The following is a 20520-nucleotide window of genomic DNA, read 5'->3' on the forward strand; positions in this document are numbered from 1 at the left end:
GCCTCAGTGTCACACAGTATCTCTATGGGATGATTAGCGCCCTCCCATAGAGACACTGAGGCAGGCGGGATTAAACAGTGGGGAGCTATATTTCTCAGTTTGAACATACCCTAATATAGTTTTAAGGAAAACATAGAGTGCAACCCCCTCCCCAGAGACCATGGAGTGATAGGAGACAGAACAGGTTCTTACCCTCACCTATATGATTCCCGTACACTCGAACCGTAAAGGAGTTATAAGCCCAAATGTCATAAAATAACAAAAACATTTGAATATGTCTCTGATCCCTATCCGTCAGTATTTTAGGTGGGTGCTGTCTCTGTTTATTAGCAGCTGACATTTAATTGCTTCAGCCGGTCAGCAGCCTCTGCAGTCATACATCATTTTACTGGCATCACCGCCCAGTGACAGGGACCATGATACTAGTAGAATAGCATGTAACCTCCGAAGCAGCTCATTGGCTGCAGGATTTATGGGCACTTACCAGACCCTCTGTCTTAGATCATGGACAGGTGAGTAAATGTTTTTATATAATGCTATACTATTTGGCTATTTTCACATTGTGTAAAAAAAAAAGTGATAGAGAAAATGTGTCTACTTTTTTATTTTAAGAATAACGTCCCTAAAGTCAATGGAATTCGACGGAAAACACTGGAACAACAGCCGCCCAATGCACAAAGTGTATTGAATAATGGAAGTTTTTGCGTGGATGTCAAATTGATATTCATGACAATTAATCGTGGATGTTATTTTGCAAACGACGGATGTTATTTTTTATTTACACATTTTTTTCCCACAGTCCTTTCACAATTTTTACTACTAAATTCAATAACCTGAACTACTGTAGAATAATGTACCAACAGCCGTCATTGTAATGACGGGCGCCCAAATAGCGCCCATCATTTTGAGAAACCAACAATGGACAAAAGAAATGGTTTGTGAACATAGCCTTTGGCTGTATAACTTCTTTGATTAGATGACTATGTCCCAAACTACAGACAAAAGCTTAAGCATACAGTAAGTAGGGATGAATGAATTTACAGTAGGAACGAAGCAAAGTGCTTAATTTCTATCTGTATTCCGCTCCTCGGGCTTTGGGGCTTTGAAGTGTGCTCCGCTCCATGCCACTCTTCCCCAGGTGAATAAAAAAAGATGGATCCAGTCCTGGGAAACTGGGAGAAGTTTCCCAGGATGGGATCCATCTTTTCCCCACACTTGAGGAGGAGTGTCATGGAGCGGAGCACACTTCAAAGCCCTGCAGACTGATGAGACTCACCCCTTAAAGTAACATGCAGAAAATGCTAGCCTAGGCTTAAAAATATTAGGATTTATTTTTTCTGAACAGAACAATGCTATGAATAAGCATCTTCATATGCTATTTCTTTTTTTTTTTTTAAGCTCGCTGTGATCCTTCCCTGTAATGACACCCTAGGTGACCACTTACTCCTCCCATACCTTGCTTCAGCCTTTGATCTGTGACCTCCACATATGCCTGACACCATTATTTTCAATCATATGAAATTGAGGGAAATATGGATTTACAGTACGCCACTATCATGTGATTTAAGGGTATAGATGTCACCCTTAAATTTGTATTGTATTGTACGTGATCTGATTCATGAATAATACTAATCTCTTTATCTTCTCTATCTGGGCAAGGTTTGCATAACATAAGAATGCTCCTCTTCTTTTATGACTCATGATGTAAATTATCTCATGCTGAGACCTGCGGGTGAACCCAGATCGGTGCCACTTATCCTATCCTCAAATGTTTCTCCAAATGAACATTTGCAAAGGATTAAATAGGAATTTTAGCCATGACAAAACAGAAAGATTAAAGAAGGAGACTCATCTACAGCTAAAGTGATCTAGTACCAGTGGCATGTTTAATGCATTCAATTATGCACAATGACGAGCATTTCTTAAGTATTTCCAAACCACTTTAAAACATGTCCCCATTGCCAAAAGACGATACCCCCCGGGTGTTCATATTGAACAATACTGTGCATTCCTACCTAAAAAGACCTCTTCTGGGCCCAAATTGACAAATCACTAATTTTATATACAGTTCTCTAGCAGATATATATTATTTTACCCATAATGGAGGGCGGACCAGACATACTGTATGTGCAAACTGTGCAGCGACATAGGCGCCCAGTAGAAAGGGGTCCATGACACCTTCTTAATGTTTATTGGACTGAGCTAATGAAAGTGTTTTACAACTATTGGTGGACTGTTAAAAATACCTGAGGGGGGCGGGTAGCTCTATTATGACATTCTGAAAAGCAAAGGGGCCAATATATTGCTCCTGCACAGTGTTCATGCTTCAAATTTTGTGTTGTACATACAATGCATACAATCATGTGCCCTTGGGTTAAAATTAGAAAAAGATATCAAGTTTCCCTCCTTCAATGTGTATCAATACCCCATCATGAGATTGTGACCATAGAATTTTATACTTTAAGGCTATGTTCACACTACATAAATCTACGGCCGTAGTTCTCACCGCAGAACTACAGCCGTAGATTTGCGGGGTGGAACATAGCATTATTTGCTATGGGATCCCGGCCGAAGCGTACACACATCGTATATGCTCCGGCCGGTTCCCATACGGCGCTGCAAACAACTGACAGGTCCATTATTTGTGGAATTCAATTAATTCCGCCCACAGAAGGACCTGTCAGTTCAAGCGGCTCCGGCCGCTTGCTTCACTCTGTGCTATGGGAAGCTCTGATGCGGACGGGCGCTGATGCGCCCGCATCAGAGCTCCACGGAGGAAAGATCATCCGGCCGTGATGATCCGGGCTGAGACCGGCCGTTCCGTGACCTGGCCGGAGTCACAGAACGGCCGGTCTCATACGTAGTGTGAACATAGCCTTACAAAGGAAAAACTAAATTTTAGATGGACATAAGTTATTGCTATGAATAAGGTGTCCATATGCTTAACACATCATGTGCACGTAATTTTAACTGCTGTCTGATCTTTTCATCATAGAAGAAATATAGATAGATACTATTTATCTGCTCGTGAGTGCTGAATACTCCTGGTGAATTTGCCTTGTGGATAATATAAGTTTTCAGATCCTTGGTTATGACACTTGAAACTTAGCTCTGGCTTCTCCTATTTCCCTTAAACATCTTTGAGACGCTTCTGAAGCTTCATTGGCGTCAAAATAATTGGACATGGTTTAGGAAGACACATCCCTGTATATATATAAGGCTGACAATGCATATAAGAGCAAAAACCAAGCCATGAGGAGGAAAAAACTGCCTGTACAGCTTACAAATAAGATTTTTTTGGAGGCATAAATCCGGAGATGGGAACGACAATTTCTTCTACATTCAAACCTTCCAAGAGCCTCCATAATTGTTTATGGAAGAAGTTCGGAACAACAAGGACTCTCCCTAGAACTGGCTGCACCACCAAACTAAGTAACTGGAGGAGAAAGGTCTTTCACGAGTGTGAAACCTCAACCTCAGATTGGGCCAAAGCTTAACCTTCTACTACCGCACCTAACTACTGAGTAGAGGGCCTGAATACTTATGTCATTGCTATATTTTATTTGTTTCTATTTTAATAAATTAGCAAATATTTCTAACATTCTGTTTTCACACATTATGGAGTATCGAGTGCAGATTAATTATGGAAAACTTTTTTTGTTTTTCATTTTAGCATATTGCCACTATGTAAAATTAAAAAAGGGAACGAGTTTGAAGAATTTTTTTATGCATTGTATACATGATTAATGCTTAACTCCAATATTTTAAATCCCTAAACCTTCAATGCATATGAAATTAATATCTGCACTTTTACTGTCCCATTAAAGGAGAACTATCAGAAGGTTTGACAAATCTAATCTGCTGATAGTCCCCTATTGCACATGAGGCACAGAGGAAGAAGGAATGTCTCTTACCTTCCTCCTCTACGTTGTTTCCGTGCTGTTAGCAGTGTAATCCTCAGTCCGGAGCATCATTAGGAGCACTGCCCCGCTTGCTTCATTGATTGTCACTACAAGGAGTGGGAAAGCTCGTGCTCTGGGGGCGGAGCAGTGCTCCTAACGGTGCTCCAGACCGAGGATTACACTGCTAACAGCACAGGAATGGCGCCGAGGAGGGACGTAAGAGACATACCTTCCTCTTTGGCACCCCATGCCCCATATAGAGGGCTATATGATTTCTGCCAAAATATTTAAATGACAGTTACACTTTAAGGCTGGGTTCACACTACGTATATTTCAGTCAGTATTGTGGTCCTCATATTGCAACCAAAACCAGGAGTGGATTAAAAACACAGAAAGGATCTGTCCACACAATGTTGAAATTGAGTGGATGGCTGCAATATAACAGTAAATAACTGCCATTATTTCAATAGCCGTTGTTTTAAAATAACAGCAAATATTTGCCATTAACCCCTTGCCGCAAAATGACGTTTGGGGAACGTCATGTAAAACAAGTAGTTCCCGCAACATGACGTTCCCCAAACGTCATGCTTTCCCTGCCTCCCCCCGCTGTCCCTGACGGTGATCAGGCAGCGGGAGGAGGCTGTGTCACACAGCATCCTCCCGCTGCATCTGCCCGGAGGGGAGCCGCGCTCCCCGCGGGCAGTTAACCCCATAAACGCCGCGGTCAATGTGACCGCAGCGTCTATGGGGGAGATTTGAGTTCCCCCACCGATCGGGCGGCGGGAGGAGGCTGCAGAACGTTGCCTCCTCCCGCCGCCACATCTGATGTGTCCCCCGGCCCCCCCCCCCCTCGTCCCCCGAAACCGGCGGATCGCCGCTATTACCGTTATAGCGGCGATCCGCCGGTAATGGGTATTACGGGCGCCGCCGATCGCTTTCATCTCCCCCCACCGTGAATCCACGGTTGGGGGAGATGAAAATGTATAACTCAGACCCCAGATCAGCCCCCCTAGTGCCCCGATCACTAACCCTCCCCTCCCCGGGCGGCCATCACATCCAAGATGGCCGCCCCCATCCCTGCGAACAAACGATGTTTGTTCGCAGGGATGGAAATGAATAAATGATCAAAGCCCCATGCTCTCCGCCACCGGAGGTAGCGGAGAGCATGGGGCAGTGATCGGGGACCCCCCCGTGTGGTCCCGGAGCAGGCGATCAGCGGTATATACTATATACCGCTGATCGCCTGTTCCCAGTGCAAAAAAACACTTTTTATCCCCTGTCACCATAAATCATTGGTGACAGGGGATAAAAAGTGTCAGTGTGTCACCCCCCAAGTCGCCCCCCACCCCCCCTGTCACCCCCGTCCCCCAGTCACCCCCCCTTCCCCATATACGTTACCTGCTCCTGGAGCTCCTTCCTCTTCGGTCTCCTGGCTGGTTATGAAGTGCGCATGCGCTTCACAACCAGCCAAGCTCTGAAAATTTAAAGTGACAGAGACCAATTTGGTCTCTGTCACTGAACTATGATTACTGTGATAGAAAATATCACAGTAATCATAGTAATACAGTGAAAATGAATGTATAAAGTACAAAAAGTGACAAACATACAAAAAAATAAAACACACACTTTTTATTATAGTAATAATTGCTAATTACCCCTAACCCCCCCAGATTACCCGTCACCACCGCAGGTTGCCCATATCCGCCCCAGGTTGCCCGTAATCACGCCAGATTGCACGTAATCAGCGCACGTTGCCCATAACCACCGCACGTCGCCCCTAACCACCGCACGTCGCCCCTAACCACCGCACGTCGTCCCTAACCACCGCACGTCGCCCCTAACCACCGCACGTCGCCTCTAACCACCGCACGTCGCCCCTAACCACCGCACGTCGTCCCTAACCACCGCACGTCGCCTCTAACCACCGCACGTCGTCCCTAACCACCGCACGTCGCCTCTAACCACCGCACGTCGCCCCTAACCACCGCACGTCGTCCCTAACCACCGCACGTCGTCCCTAACCACCGCACCTCACCCCTAACCACCGCACCTCGCCCCTAACCACCGCACGTCGCCTCTAACCACCGCACGTCGCCCCTAACCACCGCACGTCGCCTCTAACCACCGCACGTCGCCTCTAACCACTGCACGTCGCCTCTAACCACCGCACGTCGTCCCTAACCACCGCACGTCGCCCCTAACCACCGCACGTTGCCCATAACCACCGCACGTTGCCCCTAACCACCGCACGTTGCCTATAACCACCGCACGTTGCCTGTAACCACCATATGTTGACCGTAACCACCCCGAATTGCCAGTGACCCTCTCCAGATTTCCCGTAACCACGCCAGATTGCCTGTAAGGACCCCAAATTACAGGTACCCATCCCAGATTACCTATAAGCACTTCAGTTTATCCGTAACCACCCCACGTTGCCCGTTACCACCCCACGTTGCCCGTTACCACCCCACGTTGCCCGTAACCACCCCACGTTGCCCGCAACCACCGCAGGTTGCCCATAACCACACCAGGTTGCCCATAACCACACCAGGTTGCCCGTGACCACCCCAGCTTGCCCGTGACCACACCAGGTTGCCCGTGACCACCCCAGCTTGCCCGTGACCACACCAGGTTGCCCGTGACCACCCCAGGTTGCCCGTGACCACCCCAGGTTGCCCGTGACCACCCCACATTACCTGTAATCTCATTTTTTATTGTATTTTAGTAACTGCGCTATTCTAATAACTATTTCTAGCTGCGGTTTTGCTCCAGCAAATTGGCGCTCCCTTCCTTCTGAGCCCTGCTGTGTGCCCATACTGTGGTTTATGCCCACATATGGGGTACCGTTGTATTCAGGAGAACCTTCTTTACAAATTTTGCGGTACTTTTTTTCTCTTGTTCCTCGTGAAATTGAGAAATTTCAAACTAAACGAACATATTATTGGAAAAATTTGTGTTTTTCATTTTTACTGTCTAATTTTGAATACTTTCCTCTAATACCTGTGGGGTCAAACCGCTCAATGCACCCCAAGATGAATTCTTTCAGGGGTGTACTTTCCTAAATGGGGTGACCTTTGGGGGAGTTCGATTCTGCTGGCACTACAGGGGCGCTGCAAACGCACCTGGCGCTCAGAAACTTCTTCGGAAAAATCTGCACTGAAAATGCTAATTGGCGCTCCTTCCCTTCTGAGCCCGGCTGGGTGCCCATACAGTGGTTTATGCCCACATATGGGGTACAGTTCTACTCAGGAGAACCTGCGTTACAGATTTGGGCATGCAGCTTCTCCCCTGTTCCTAGTGAAATTGAGAAATTTCAAACTAAACGAACATATTATTGGAAAAATTCTAGTTTTTCAATTTTACGGTCTTATTTTAAATACTTTCCTCTAATACCTGTGGGGTCAAAATGGTCACCACACCCCAAGATGAATTCTTTGAGGGGTGTACTTTCCAAAATGGGGTGACTTTTGGGGGGTTCTCTTCTGCGAACACTACAGGGGCTCTGCAAACGGACCTGGCGCTCAGAAACTTCTTCAGCAAAATCTGCATTGAAAAAGCTAATTGGCGCTCCTTTTCTTCTGAGCCCCGCTGTGTGCCCATACAGTGATTTATGCCCACATATGGGGTACCGTTGTATTCAGGAGAACCTTCTTTACAAATTTTGTGGTACTTTTTTTCTCTTGTTCCTCGTGAAATTGAGAAATTTCAAACTAAACGAACATATTATTGGAAAAATTTGTGTTTTTCATTTTTACTGTCTAATTTTGAATACTTTCCTCTAATGCCTGTGGGGTCAAAATGCTCATCCTACCCAAAGATGAATCCTTTGAGGGGTGTACTTTCGAAAATGGGGTGACTTTTGGGGGGATTCTATTCTGCGGACACTACAGGGGCTCTGCAAATGCACCTGGCGCTCAGAAACTTCTTCAGCAAAATCTGCATTAAAAAAGCAAATTGGCGCTCCTTCCCTTCTGAGCCCGGCTGTGTGCCCATACAGTGGTTTACGCCCACATATGGGGTACCGTTGTATTCAGGAGAACCTGCGTTACAAATTTTGGCATGCTTTTTTTCTCATGTTCCTTTTGAAAATGAGAAACTTTAATCTAAACGTATATATTATTTGAAAATTTAAATTTTCGATTTTTTTACGGCCTAATTGTGAATAATTTCCTCCAGCCCCTGTAGGGTTAAAATGCTCATTATACCCCTAGATTAATTCTTTAAGGTGTCTAGTTTCCAAAATGGGGTCACTTATGGGGGTTTCCAGTATATAAGCCTTCTAAATCCATTTAAAAAAAGAACTGGTCCCTAAAAAAAATCAGTTTTGGAAATTTTCACAAAATGTGATAATTTGCTAATAAATTTCTAAGCCCCGTAACACCCTAAAAAAGTAAAACATGTTTCCCAAATTATGCCAGAATAAAGAGGACATATTGGTAATGTGATTTAGTAACTAATTTATGTGCTGTGACTTCCCTTTTTAGAAGCAGAGAATTTCAGAAGTTCATAAAATGCAAAATTTTCAAATTTTTCATGATATTTTGATGTTTTTCACAAAAAATACACAAAGTAGTGACCAAATTTTGCTACTAATATAAAGTGTCATATGTGACGAAAAAACAATCTCAGAATCGCTAGCATACGTTAAAGCATCACTGAGCTATAAGTGCATAAAGTGAAACAGGTCAGATTTTGAAAAATGAGCCTGGTCATTAAGGCCAAAACAGGCTTTAGAGGCAAGGGGTTAAATGGCGGCCATCCACTCAATTTCAACATTGTGTGAACAGAGCCTTTCTGTGTTTTTAATCCACTCCTGGTTTTGGTTGCAATAATGAGGACCACAATACTGACTGAAATATACGTAGTGTGAACCCAGCCTAAGTAAGGTCATTTAAAAGCTTCACAAGATAATAAATACATTTGAAGTATGGATGAATAGATAAGTATTGCATGTTTTTATTTATTTATTCTTAAAGGGAATCTGTCAGCTCCCGGGCCCTACCTAAGGTGCTGACAGTGTGCTGTAGCTGGCAGTCCCCTAGTGAGCCTTTTGGTAATCTTCTGTGCAGAGGATTATGCACAATCTCACGTCTCCTACTATACTGAAGAGGCAAAGAGGAGTTGTTTGTGCCACACTCTGGCACACCTCTCCACTCCTCCTCCCTCTTCTTCATGAATAATCAATGCTTTCCTGCTTCCTGCTCGCTCAGCTGTCAGTCAGTGTCTCTGATTGCAGAACAGTCCTCGGTAGGCTGGTTATGTCTAAAAGAAACTGTGTAGGGGCTGTGGTCTAGGGGTAACTCACCTGCCTACTGACCTGCAAGCGGTTTGTTCTCTGGTTTAGGGATGGTCCGAACCGAGTTCGGTTCGGGTTCGTATGAACCCGAACCCTCGGTAATGATTCCCGCTGTCTGCCCGCTCCGTGGAGCAGGCGGATCCAGCGGGAGGACCGCCTAGAAAACTGGGATACAGCCATAGCCATAGGCTGTATCCCAATTTTCCAGGCCTTCCTCCCGCTGGATCCGCCCGCTCCACGGAGCGGGCAGACAGCGGGTATCTGCTGCCGAGCGTTCGGGTTCATATGAACCCGAACCTCGGCAGGTACGGACCATCCCTACTCTGGTTCAAATCCCCTGATGGACATGAAAGAGAGCTCCTTATTTTTTTCCTTCTCATTACTGTTAAGGCTATGTTCACACAAAGTATTTTTGCTCAGTATTTTTGTCAGTATTTTGCAACCATAACCAGTAGTGGATTAAAAATATAGAATGGCTATAGAAACACTGCTGAAATTGAGTGGATGGCAGCCACTTAATGGCACACAATTACTGTTATTTTAAAACAACGGACGATATTTGCCATTAAGTGATGGCCATCTGCTGAATTTCAACAGTGTTTCTATAGCCTTTCTGTGTTTTCAATCCACTCTTGGTTTTGGTTGCAAAATACTGACCAAAATACTGAACAAAAAATAAACAAATAACAACCTATATTTCATTTCCATAAGGGGATTTAAACCAGAAAATGAACTGCTGGCAGGTCTCTAGACAGGTGAGTTACCCCTAGACCACAGCTCCAACACATTTAGGCCAGGTTCAGACTATTTAGATGTGCGGCTGTATTTGCGGCTGTAATTGTGCGGCTGTATTTTTGGTGGTTCATGCGTACGCTGGAAAGTATACGATATACGGCTGCACAGTGCACACTATGTATGAATCTACGGCCCTATCGTAAACAGACCCGTAAAAAATGAACAAGACCATTGTTTGCGGCTGGAAACGCGGCCGTGGATTGACAGGCGGTCCGTACGGAGTACTTCAAAAATAGCCGGCAATGATGCCGAATGCCGATGCCTCTAATAATTAATATATTAAATTAATAAAACACATTTTCTTTGTAATAAAGTCCCTTTCGTTGTTTAATAATTTAATTCTAACGAATCCATCATTTTGCAATTAAATATACTGTTAAAATAAATATATATATATATACATAAATGTATATTTATATATATATATTTATTTTTTGACAGTATATTTAATTGCACAATGATGGATTCGTTAGAATTAAATTATTGAATAACGAAACTGAATTTATTTCAACGAAAATGTGTTTTATTCATTAAATATTAATTAGTACAGAAAGCTCCATAAGCCGGTAATTCATATTGCCGGCAAAAGAGCTTTCTGTACTAAGCATCACTTTACTTTAATGAAAACATCAAATGTTTCTTCTAATTATGTTATCACAATAGCATTATTAGAAGAAACATTTAGAATTATATGTGCGCTCAGCTGATTGGCTGATCGGCTGAGCGCACATATAATTAGCAGGTCCGCAGCACAGTGACTTCATTGTGCTGCGGACCAGCGAAGAGGACACATCGGGGTGAGTATAGAGCCCCACCCCCTCCCCAGCACTGCACCCCTCCCAGCAAGGAAAAGGGGGTTCACTTAACCCCTTCCTTGCTGGGATGGGTGCAGTCTGACATCAGTCTGGCCCCCAAGGGGTTAAGGGGGATGCAATACATCCTCCCTTAACCCCTTGGGGGCCAGACTGTAAGCAGCGATCTGTAAAGATGCTGCATACTGTAAGGAGCACAACACTGCTCACAATGATGGGTGTTGTGCTCCTGTGTGTGTGTTTTTTGTGTGTTTCTCCCTTTTTGTTTTTCATATATCGGTATCCTGGGGATTACGTCGGATTCCGTGGACTACGTCGATTCAGCGTTTTTTTTATTTTTTTTTTATAAAATGGTCAATGAGGGGTGTGGGGGTGTTTTTATTTGAATAAAAATTTTTTTTAACTTGTGTCTTCTCTTTATTTCTTTACTTTATAGACTTAGTAGTGGAAACCGTCTAATAGACGGAATCCATTACTAAGTTGGGGCCTAGTGTTAGCCGGTATAAAATGGCTAACACTAACCCCCTATTATTACCCCAGTACCCAATGCCACCAGGGGTACTGGGAAGAGACGGGTGCCAGTGGTCCCGGAGCGTCAAAATTGGCACTCCTGGACCGGGCGGCAGCAGGCTGGTAAGATTAAGGCTGGGGAGGGCCTAAACCAATGGCTCTTCCCACCCTGGTGTTACCAGGCTGCTGTCGTTTGGTTTTTAACCCGGCTGGTTATAAAAATAGGGGGGACCCTATGCGGGTTTTTTTTTTAAATAAATAAATAAATAATAAAAAAAAAACGCATACGGTCCCTCCTATTTTTATAACCAGCCAGGTTAAAAACCAAACGACAGCAGCCTGGTAACACCAGGGTGGGAAGAGCCATTGGTTTAGGCCCTCCCCAGCCTAAATCTTACCAGCCTGCTGCCACCCGGTCCAGGAGCGCTAATTTTGATGCTCCGGGACCACTGGCACCCGGCTCTTCCCAGTACCCCTGGTGGCATTCGGTACTGGGGTAATAATGGGGGGTTAGCGTTAGCCATTTTATACCGGCTAACACTAGGCCCCAACTTAGTAATGGATTCCGTCTATTAGACGGCTTCCACTACTAAGTCTATAAAGTAAAGAAATAAAGAGAAGACACAAGTTAAAAAAAATTTTTATTCAAATAAAAACACCCCCACACCCCTCATTGACCATTTTATTAAAAAAAAAAACACTGGTCATCGACGTAGTCCACGGAATCCGACGTAATCCCCAGGATACCGATATCTGAAAAACAAAAAGGGAGAAACACACAAAAAACACACAAACAGGAGCACAACACCCATCATTGTGAACGGTGTTGTGCTCCTTACAGTATGCAGCATTTTTACAGATCGCTGCTTACAGTCTGGCCCCCAAGGGGTTAAGGGAGGATGTATTGCATCCCCCTTAACCCCTTGGGGGGCCATACTGATGTCAGACTGCACCCATCCCAGCAAGGAAGGGGTTAAGTGAACCCCCTTTTCCTTGCTGGGAGGGGTGCAGTGCTGGGGAGGGGGTGGGGAGAGCTCTATACTCACCCCGATGTTGTCTCTTCGCTGGTCCGCAGCACAATGAAGTCACTGTGCTGCGGACCCGCTAATTATATGTGCGCTCAGCCGATCAGCCAATCAGCTGAGCGCACATATAATTCTAAATGTTTCTTCTAATAATGCTATTGTGATAACATAATTAGAAGAAACATTTGATGTTTTCATTAAAGTAAAGTGATGATTAGTACAGAATGCTCTTTTGCCTGCAATATGAATTAACGGCTTACTGGAGCTTCCTGTACTAATTAATATTTAATGAATAAAACACATTTTCGGTGAAATAAATTCAGTTTCGTTATTCAATAATTTAATTCTAACGAATCCATCATTGTGTAATTAAATATACTGTCAAAAAATAATTATATATATATAAATATACATTTATTTATATATATATATATTTATTTTAACAGTATATTTAATTGCAAAATGATGGATTAGTTTAAATTTAATTATTGAACAACGAAAGGGACTTTATTACAACGAAAATGTGTTTTATTATTTTAATATATTAACCATGAGAGACATCGGCATTACTGCAGAGGATCGCAAACCCCGGTAATAGCAATTCATGTAAACTGTGTTCCCTGCTTTCCCAGATGCATTACAGAGGTGTTTGCATCACTTTCTTAAGATTTTATTTGTTATTTTTAGTTGAACCAGATTTCCAAGTAAATGACCGTATGTTTTGAGGCGCATGTCTATTTTTTCCCACGGCCGTAGTTTCATCCGCACATTTACAGCCGCATAAAAAATACAGCCGCACAGTTACATAGTGTGAACCTAGCCTTAAGCTGAGAGATTCACTGACTGACAGTGGAGTGAGCAGGAAGCCGGGCAGCATTGATTATTCATGAAGAAGAGGGAGAAGGAAGGAGTGGATAGGTGTGTTAAAGTGTGGCACAAACAACTCCTTTTTGCCTCTTAAGTACAGTAGGAGAGATGAGATTGTGCATAATCCACTACACGGACGAATTACCAAAAGGCACCATGCTCACTAGGGGACTGCCAGCTACAGCACACTGTGAGCACTTCCGTTAGGGCCTGGGAGTTGAGAGATTCCTTTCAATTTATTTTTTTTATTCATTCTACTGTATTATTCTGGATTACACTTGCAGGTTTATTACATAAAATCTAAATTAAAATTCATTATAATCCCAGGTTTTAATGCAACATAACAGGAAAAGGTACCTTTGCAAGTCACTGTACCTACATTTGTCTATGACCTACATATCCTTCATATCACTGTAATTCTGGGTACCACAAATCTCCAGATAAATGAAGCATCTACTTTACAGCTGGAAAAGTTCAGGCTGTGTCCCTGTTGACTTCTGATCCTAATCTTAAACCTGTATACCTGTAAGGGTATGTAAACACTTATGCCTGTTATTCCAAGAAAATCTTGGCTCAACCTGAGCACATAAGAATGCCTAGAAAAACAGAACCGAGAATATTGAAGGGGACAGCTACTTTTAAGATGTGTAAATGCAGTCGCCGTGCCTTGCAGCATTCCAAGTCCTACTGATTTTCTGTGTACACAACATGGCGACTACACACTACTACACACTGCCACAGCTGTACTGGGTTATCTTATTGGGGGGAATATGCTGTCAAAGAATAAACTGGTCATTTTATTGCACTATAATAATTTAGTTATGATGACCATGTAGCTTATGATTCCGGAAAAGGCATCAAAAATCGCATTGGGTTCACCTAAAAAAAAGCCCATTGATTTCTGATCTGTACTGATGGATGATTTACTAGGGATCAGCAACGTACTGAAACTATGCTAGAGGCCCAAACTTAAAGCAGCTATTTTTGTCTACTCACTTATACATATGGATGTAATAGAGGGAGGGTCCCCTGCTTGAGATTCATTTCTATCAATGGAGAATTTATTGCATAGAGACATATGTCCTCCATGCATTTACATGGACGTCCTACTGATTTCAATGGAACAATACAATTATGAATTTCTCCTGAAGTGTCTTTGAAGTAAAATGAAGACTAGCAGCATACAAGACATCATGGCCAGATCAAGACCTATTACAATTATCATCTTATCAGGGGACTTTTTAGATAGATGGGAGGGGGAAGTCTAAACTGCACTAACTCTTTAGGGTATAAACACACACACCGTATACGCAGCATATTTACTGCTGCGATACGCAGCAAATACGCAACAAATACGCAGCAGATTAGATCTAAATAACTGAACACAGCATCAAATCTTCACCATCAAATCTGCTGTAGATCTGCTGCGTATTTGCTGCATATCTGCTGCGTATACGGTGTGCGTGTTTGTACCCTAAAAGTTTATCTGTCATTTTAAGACGCATGACATGTTAACGAGACATAGCGAAAGTTCTGATCAGCCATGGTTTGGGTGTTCAGATCCCAACCGATTGCTTCTCTCCCTGCTCTCTGTTCCTTTGACACGAGACAGCCTCATAGACTTATATTGGAAGTCTGTGTCAGTGACGCACTTGAGAATGCTATCGGTGCATACTTCTCCAGGCTTCTTCTAGTAATTTACTCAGGGTCTGAACATCCAGATCCAGACCAATGAAAACGTTTGACATCTCTAAGACGCGTCTAAAGTTTTTTTTTTTTTTAAGTGCCAGTGCCCCTTTAAGCTATCATTATTATTATTATTATTATTATTATTATTATTATTATTATTTTAAATAAAGCGCCTTTGACCCCAGAGCACTATACAAGTGATAAGGCTTAACAAACAGAACATTACAAAATCAGAAAACACATTACATGAATAAGGTAAATAACAGACTGGTACATGGGGATAGAGGTTCCTGCCCACGAGGGCTCACAATCTACAAGGTGAGGGGAGGGAGACAGAAGGTAAGGGGAGCAGATAGTAAAAGCTATGCTTCCTACCTGTCACGTCCATAAAAATTCACAGGTTATGTATTTTTTGAGACTGCACAAATTACAAATAATAACTGCACTCTATTACAAAAAGTGAATTTATTAAAGGGAACATGTAACTAGTTTTCTGCTGTCCAAACCACAGGCAGCATAAAACAATGACAAGTAACATTATTATAATGGTAAGTGCTGAGCAAGCACTAAAATGCTCAAGTGTTATTTACTTCAGTGGAGCATTGTTTTTTAAATGCTCGAGTAACAAATCCCATTTAAATCAATTGGATACTCAAGCATTTATCAAGGTGCCCCCTGCTCGCCAGAGCTGAGGGTGACTGGTTCACCTACTGCATTTTTTCATTCTAATTTCTGTATAGTTCATACCTTGAAGGGAAATGTAAAGGAAATATACAAACCTCAGCGCGAAAAATGCAAAAGGTTTCTGCATCACATTTTAGAACTCTGGATGTATGCTGGCAATTGACTGCATACTGCTGGAGTTCTAATGTGTCTTGCAGAAAACTAATAAATATATATATATATATATATATATATATATATATATATTTTTTTTTTTTTTTTTTTTGTTCTAATTACTGTATACTTCCTTTACACATCCCAGCAAGGAAAAAAACATCAAAAATTAGAGCGAAAAAATGCAATAGGTTTCTGAAAAACACAATAGAACTTGTCCCCTGAAGGGATGTGTAAACTGAATATACAAAAATTAGAATTAGTATTTAAACTTATTTGGAGCTCCTGGAATTATAATGAATGATGATGCTGGGAGCCCTGAAACTGTTTAAATATCTGCGCAACTGCACTGACACACAGTTGACTGCCTATACACAGCATGGATAGATAACTGCCAATAAGTGATGTCAGGTTGTGAATATTGACATTTGTCATAGCTCAGGTTGCAATACAAGTGTGGAACACTTACCACATCATCTCGGTCTTCCCATTCTACTTCAGATAAGTCCACACTGCTGTAGTTTGGTTTCCTGCGTTTTTTTCCTTCTTCATACTATAATTAAATATAAATAAAAAATAAAGATAAGGGTTCAAATAAACAAAATGAGTTATCCACAATATACTACAGTATGAATGTTACCATGGACTCTTCTCTATATGAAGAGTGACGTCATTGGGGTCTGTTTGAAATCATTGTGATCTTTTGTATAGCAGGTCCGGTATACCACTAAGTATATAGAGGCCACAATCCACATATAAGCTGAACCTAAGACCTAGGGTATATATTCCATTGCACTATTTCTATGCTAAAGTCGTACTAGCCACATTTATATACGATGGACCCAACAAGTCCCCATGTATTCCTTATACTCCTAAACAGAGCAGTAGACCGATCACGAGACCCCGCATCATGAAGATGTTGTTAACATGCTTGTGTACCTTCCAAAAATGATGAATCCTGGACATTCTCTCTTAGGAATATCTGTGGCTTCGTATTTTTATACTTTGAAGAACTATTTTAGCGTTATTAAGGAATGGAAGCGCTTTCTAAAGGCAGAGCACAAATATGTTATACATTTCAGCTGGCCCTTTGCCTTGAAGTCTAGACTGCAATTAGGTAGGGCAATCTATATTTTTTGGCCAGCGAGCCTGCATTGGGTCATTACGGTATTAATTTTGGATACTGCAGGATACAGAGGTACTAACACCTCTCTATGAAAACAAGGATGTGGGAGTGCAGGTTATTTTTAAGATGATTTAGACCACAATGTTTTGCTTGATGAGGCCTGAAGTTCAGGCTCCATTATCTGTTGTGTTGTAGGTGTTTAGAGCTACGTGACTCAGTGGCATCACAGAATGTTCTCTAATAAGGGAAAAATGTGTTTATTTCCCTGTTTATAAGTATTTTATTAAGTTATATTACATAGTGCTGTACAGATAATTCACTACGGTGACCATAGAAGTATTTACAGTATATGGCAATATTTTTTTTTGTCTGTTAGTGACTTTTGTAATATCTCTTTATCAGTGGCGTAGCTACCATGAAGGCAGGGAAGGTGACTGCTATGGGGCCCCTGCAGGAAGGGGGCCCGAGGAAGCCTGTTCTGCCTTCATGGTAGGTACTGTATGCCACTGACAGCCAACCACTGTACCCCGCTCCCCCAGGGGTCCAGAGAGGAAGAGGGACCCGCCACTGCACTGTTCAGCCCCCTCACTGTAGTGCCGGGTGAGCGGGCTAAACATCAAAAGGAGAGAAACAGAGAGCAGGACCTGCCAGGTCCTGCACGGCTCAGGAGAGGGATGAAGGAACTAATGATCACATGACCCAAAGGTCCTGAATACTTTTATGTTTAGATCAGCCCGGACTACAGGAGGAGGAGGGGGGAAGCCTGGGAGCTGTAAGTGCTGTGTATGTCTGTCATTGAGTGTACATATGTATCTATGGGTATATATGTATATGTTAGTATGTATATGTATCTGTGGCTATATACAGTATATATATAGTCTGTAACGCTGGTGTATATGTGTGTGTGTGTGTGTGTGTGTGTGTGTATGTCAGTAGTGTCTGTAACACTGGTGTATATGTGTGTGTTTGTGTATGTCAGTAGAGTCTCAAGTGATTGACATGTTTGCTCCCAAAGATGTTCTGCAGCAGCTTCTATTAATGCTGAGCTCTAATAAAAGAACCCACCATTGATATCTTCTGCATTTTCTTTTATTTCTGGTTCAGTATTCCTGGGGGGGGGGTGGGTGGAGCTAAAAACGCCCACATCCCCACCATATTAAAGGGCATAGCAAGCTGCAGGTGACCGGGGTAGCGGGGGGTGTAGCGGTATTACTGTATCTCCTTCTCTGCCTCTGAGATCTTATACAACGAGTACATCCCAAACTCTATATTTTAACTGGGAATGTTAGGGGTCGTCTTATATGCCCAGGCGTCTTATAAGCTGGAAAATACGGTATCTATTTATAGAGATTTTAAAAACATGAAAAATCCATCTATATATCTATTTATTCATTTATTGTTTCTTTCAAATATCTATGTATCCATGTATTTGTCTGTCTTATATTAGTCTATCTATCTATCTATCTATCTATCTATCTATCTATCTGATATGGCAGCATTTAGCTGAGCTGAAACATCACACACATAATGTATTAAGTAACTTGACTTTTTTGCTGTCTTGTTTGCTTTTTTTTTTTTTTTTTCTTGTGACACAGAGAAATATTTATCAAAATTTGAGAGGAACAGAAGTGTTTTAAGGATAGCCCCCATTTCACTATTGCATTATAGTAACGCATCTCCTTTTTCCTATGTATCTACACACATACAGTATGTCAAACCATTGCTGTACTCATTTATCTATACAATAAGATTAATCTAAGCGTTCGGTGGTACCTGACCTGTAATCCACCCTATATATATAACATAACAGTCCCCCTATCGCTCACATGTATCAGCGTTACCAGCCTTTTCCTCGTTTCTTGTATCTAGTTCCATTCTTGGCCGTTCCATTTACTTACTTCCTGCCAACAGAGCTAATTCTAAATGAGTGAATGTGTGTTTACCTGTGCAGTCACAGGCCGCTCAAAGGAAAGAAAACACAGGAAAAGTAACTTAGCATTTATTAAAAAAGGAGCCCGCAGTCTGAGAACTGATCTGTCATGGCACATCCACAAAGACGCAGACAGGGGGAAAAAATCATGGGAGCTAAACCCCACAGGGAGATTTTATAGAAATGACCATCCCACAAACAAGACAAAATATTAGAAAGTCCCAAAATACAGAGCGGGATGACGGCCGCAGACAAAAGCAGTCATTCAGCGAGGCAGGAAATTCCTCCAGTTTAATAGCTGATAATTATGCTAATGCCGATGTGCCATTCAAATAGCTGAAATTCTACAATTTATAGAGACCGGCAGCACCTGGACTGCTGAGAAATGTTTATAGGTTATCTGTGGTTCTGATAAAGGACTTAGGTATGTGACCTGCTTCTATATCTCAGACCACGGGAATGAAGTGTACAGTACAGACTGGATGGACCCCCAGCATAGATAATTCATGGCAATGTTACCTACTATCACATGGCACACAGCTTACTTAGGTTTGCTGGGAATCAACTATTGATGTAGTTACTTGCTCCACAGCAAAATACTAGAAACTGCCAGGAATGTTCTGGTTTTACCAAATAAAGGCTGATCATAGTATAATAACAATAATAATAATAATAATAATAACAACTTGTGTCAAAGCTTTTTTAAAAATCTCTGCTTGCTGTCCATCTTTCAGTTTACTTCTAGGGAAAGAAAATTGGGATGATCAGACAGAAGATACAACTTATCATCCCATAACAAAGATTGTTAGCCAATGAAAGCAGAGAGTGACGTGTCCCATAGAATGACTGCTATCAGAGCTAATAAAGGGGTTTTCTGATTTATTATTTGGGACAAGTATGGGAACATGCAGGGGAACATGTGGGAGCCACACAAGAGATCCAAAGGGGACCAAGAGGTCGAATTACCCCCAAGGCATCTCTTACTTGTACCCTATCCTGTGGACTCCATGGACTCCTGACATATACAAGAGTCAATGCATTGTGACTATTTATGGTGATCTTATTTATGGTCACACTACCATTACACCTTGTGCTCCATAGTGATCACTTGTAGTATAGTGATGTGTGAAGCATATAACAATACCTGCAAAGTGTTTCCAGTCCAGTCTACGTCTGTGTCCAGCTATCATTTGCAGGTCATGGGGTCAGTGAAGTCAGTGGTGTGTAGCAGACAATATAATTTATATTAACCCTTCAGAGACTCTACAAATCTGCCACCTAAGAAATAAACTAATTTGGTCTCATGGCAGGAGCGGCCCTGGGGGGAAAGATAAAGGGGCGTAGCTAGGGAAAGAAAAAGTTCCCTGTGTGCTATATGCAAGGTGGGCACATTGCTACTTTTTTTATCCGGAGTATTTATATACAGGAATAGGTCACTAAACACTAAAATAAACTTATGAGACTGATAATTTATGTTTTCTGCAGCTTGGTTTTCAGCTTTGCCGTACAGACTGGGACAGATAAGCACATTATCATCTTAGATTGTGAAGTGGGGACATGAACAAGCTATTTATCTATAGGGTTAGGTGAAAAACTGCAAGAAAAAACTCATTACACTGATCATTTCTATTTTCTGCAGCTCACATTTCAGCTTTGCAATACACACTGGGACAAGATTAGCAGAGTCATTATTTTATTAATTTAGACTGATAATGGGTGTCAGTAGAGTAC

The 20520-nt window shown here is 42.2% G+C and overlaps 1 protein-coding gene across 1 annotated transcript in view; it reads right to left on the minus strand.

The window, feature by feature from the left end:
• CACNA2D3 (calcium voltage-gated channel auxiliary subunit alpha2delta 3) overlaps positions 1 to 20520 on the minus strand; it is a 636447-nt gene that overhangs the window by 198634 nt on the left and 417293 nt on the right. Inside the window, exon 17 of the mRNA XM_069967934.1 lies at positions 16203 to 16286. Within this exon, the coding sequence (XP_069824035.1) occupies positions 16203 to 16286 (84 nt within the window). The remainder of the gene's footprint in view (positions 1 to 16202; positions 16287 to 20520) is intronic.

This window comes from Dendropsophus ebraccatus, chromosome 4 (genome assembly GCF_027789765.1).
Source record: "Dendropsophus ebraccatus isolate aDenEbr1 chromosome 4, aDenEbr1.pat, whole genome shotgun sequence".
NCBI lineage: Eukaryota > Metazoa > Chordata > Amphibia > Anura > Hylidae > Dendropsophus > Dendropsophus ebraccatus.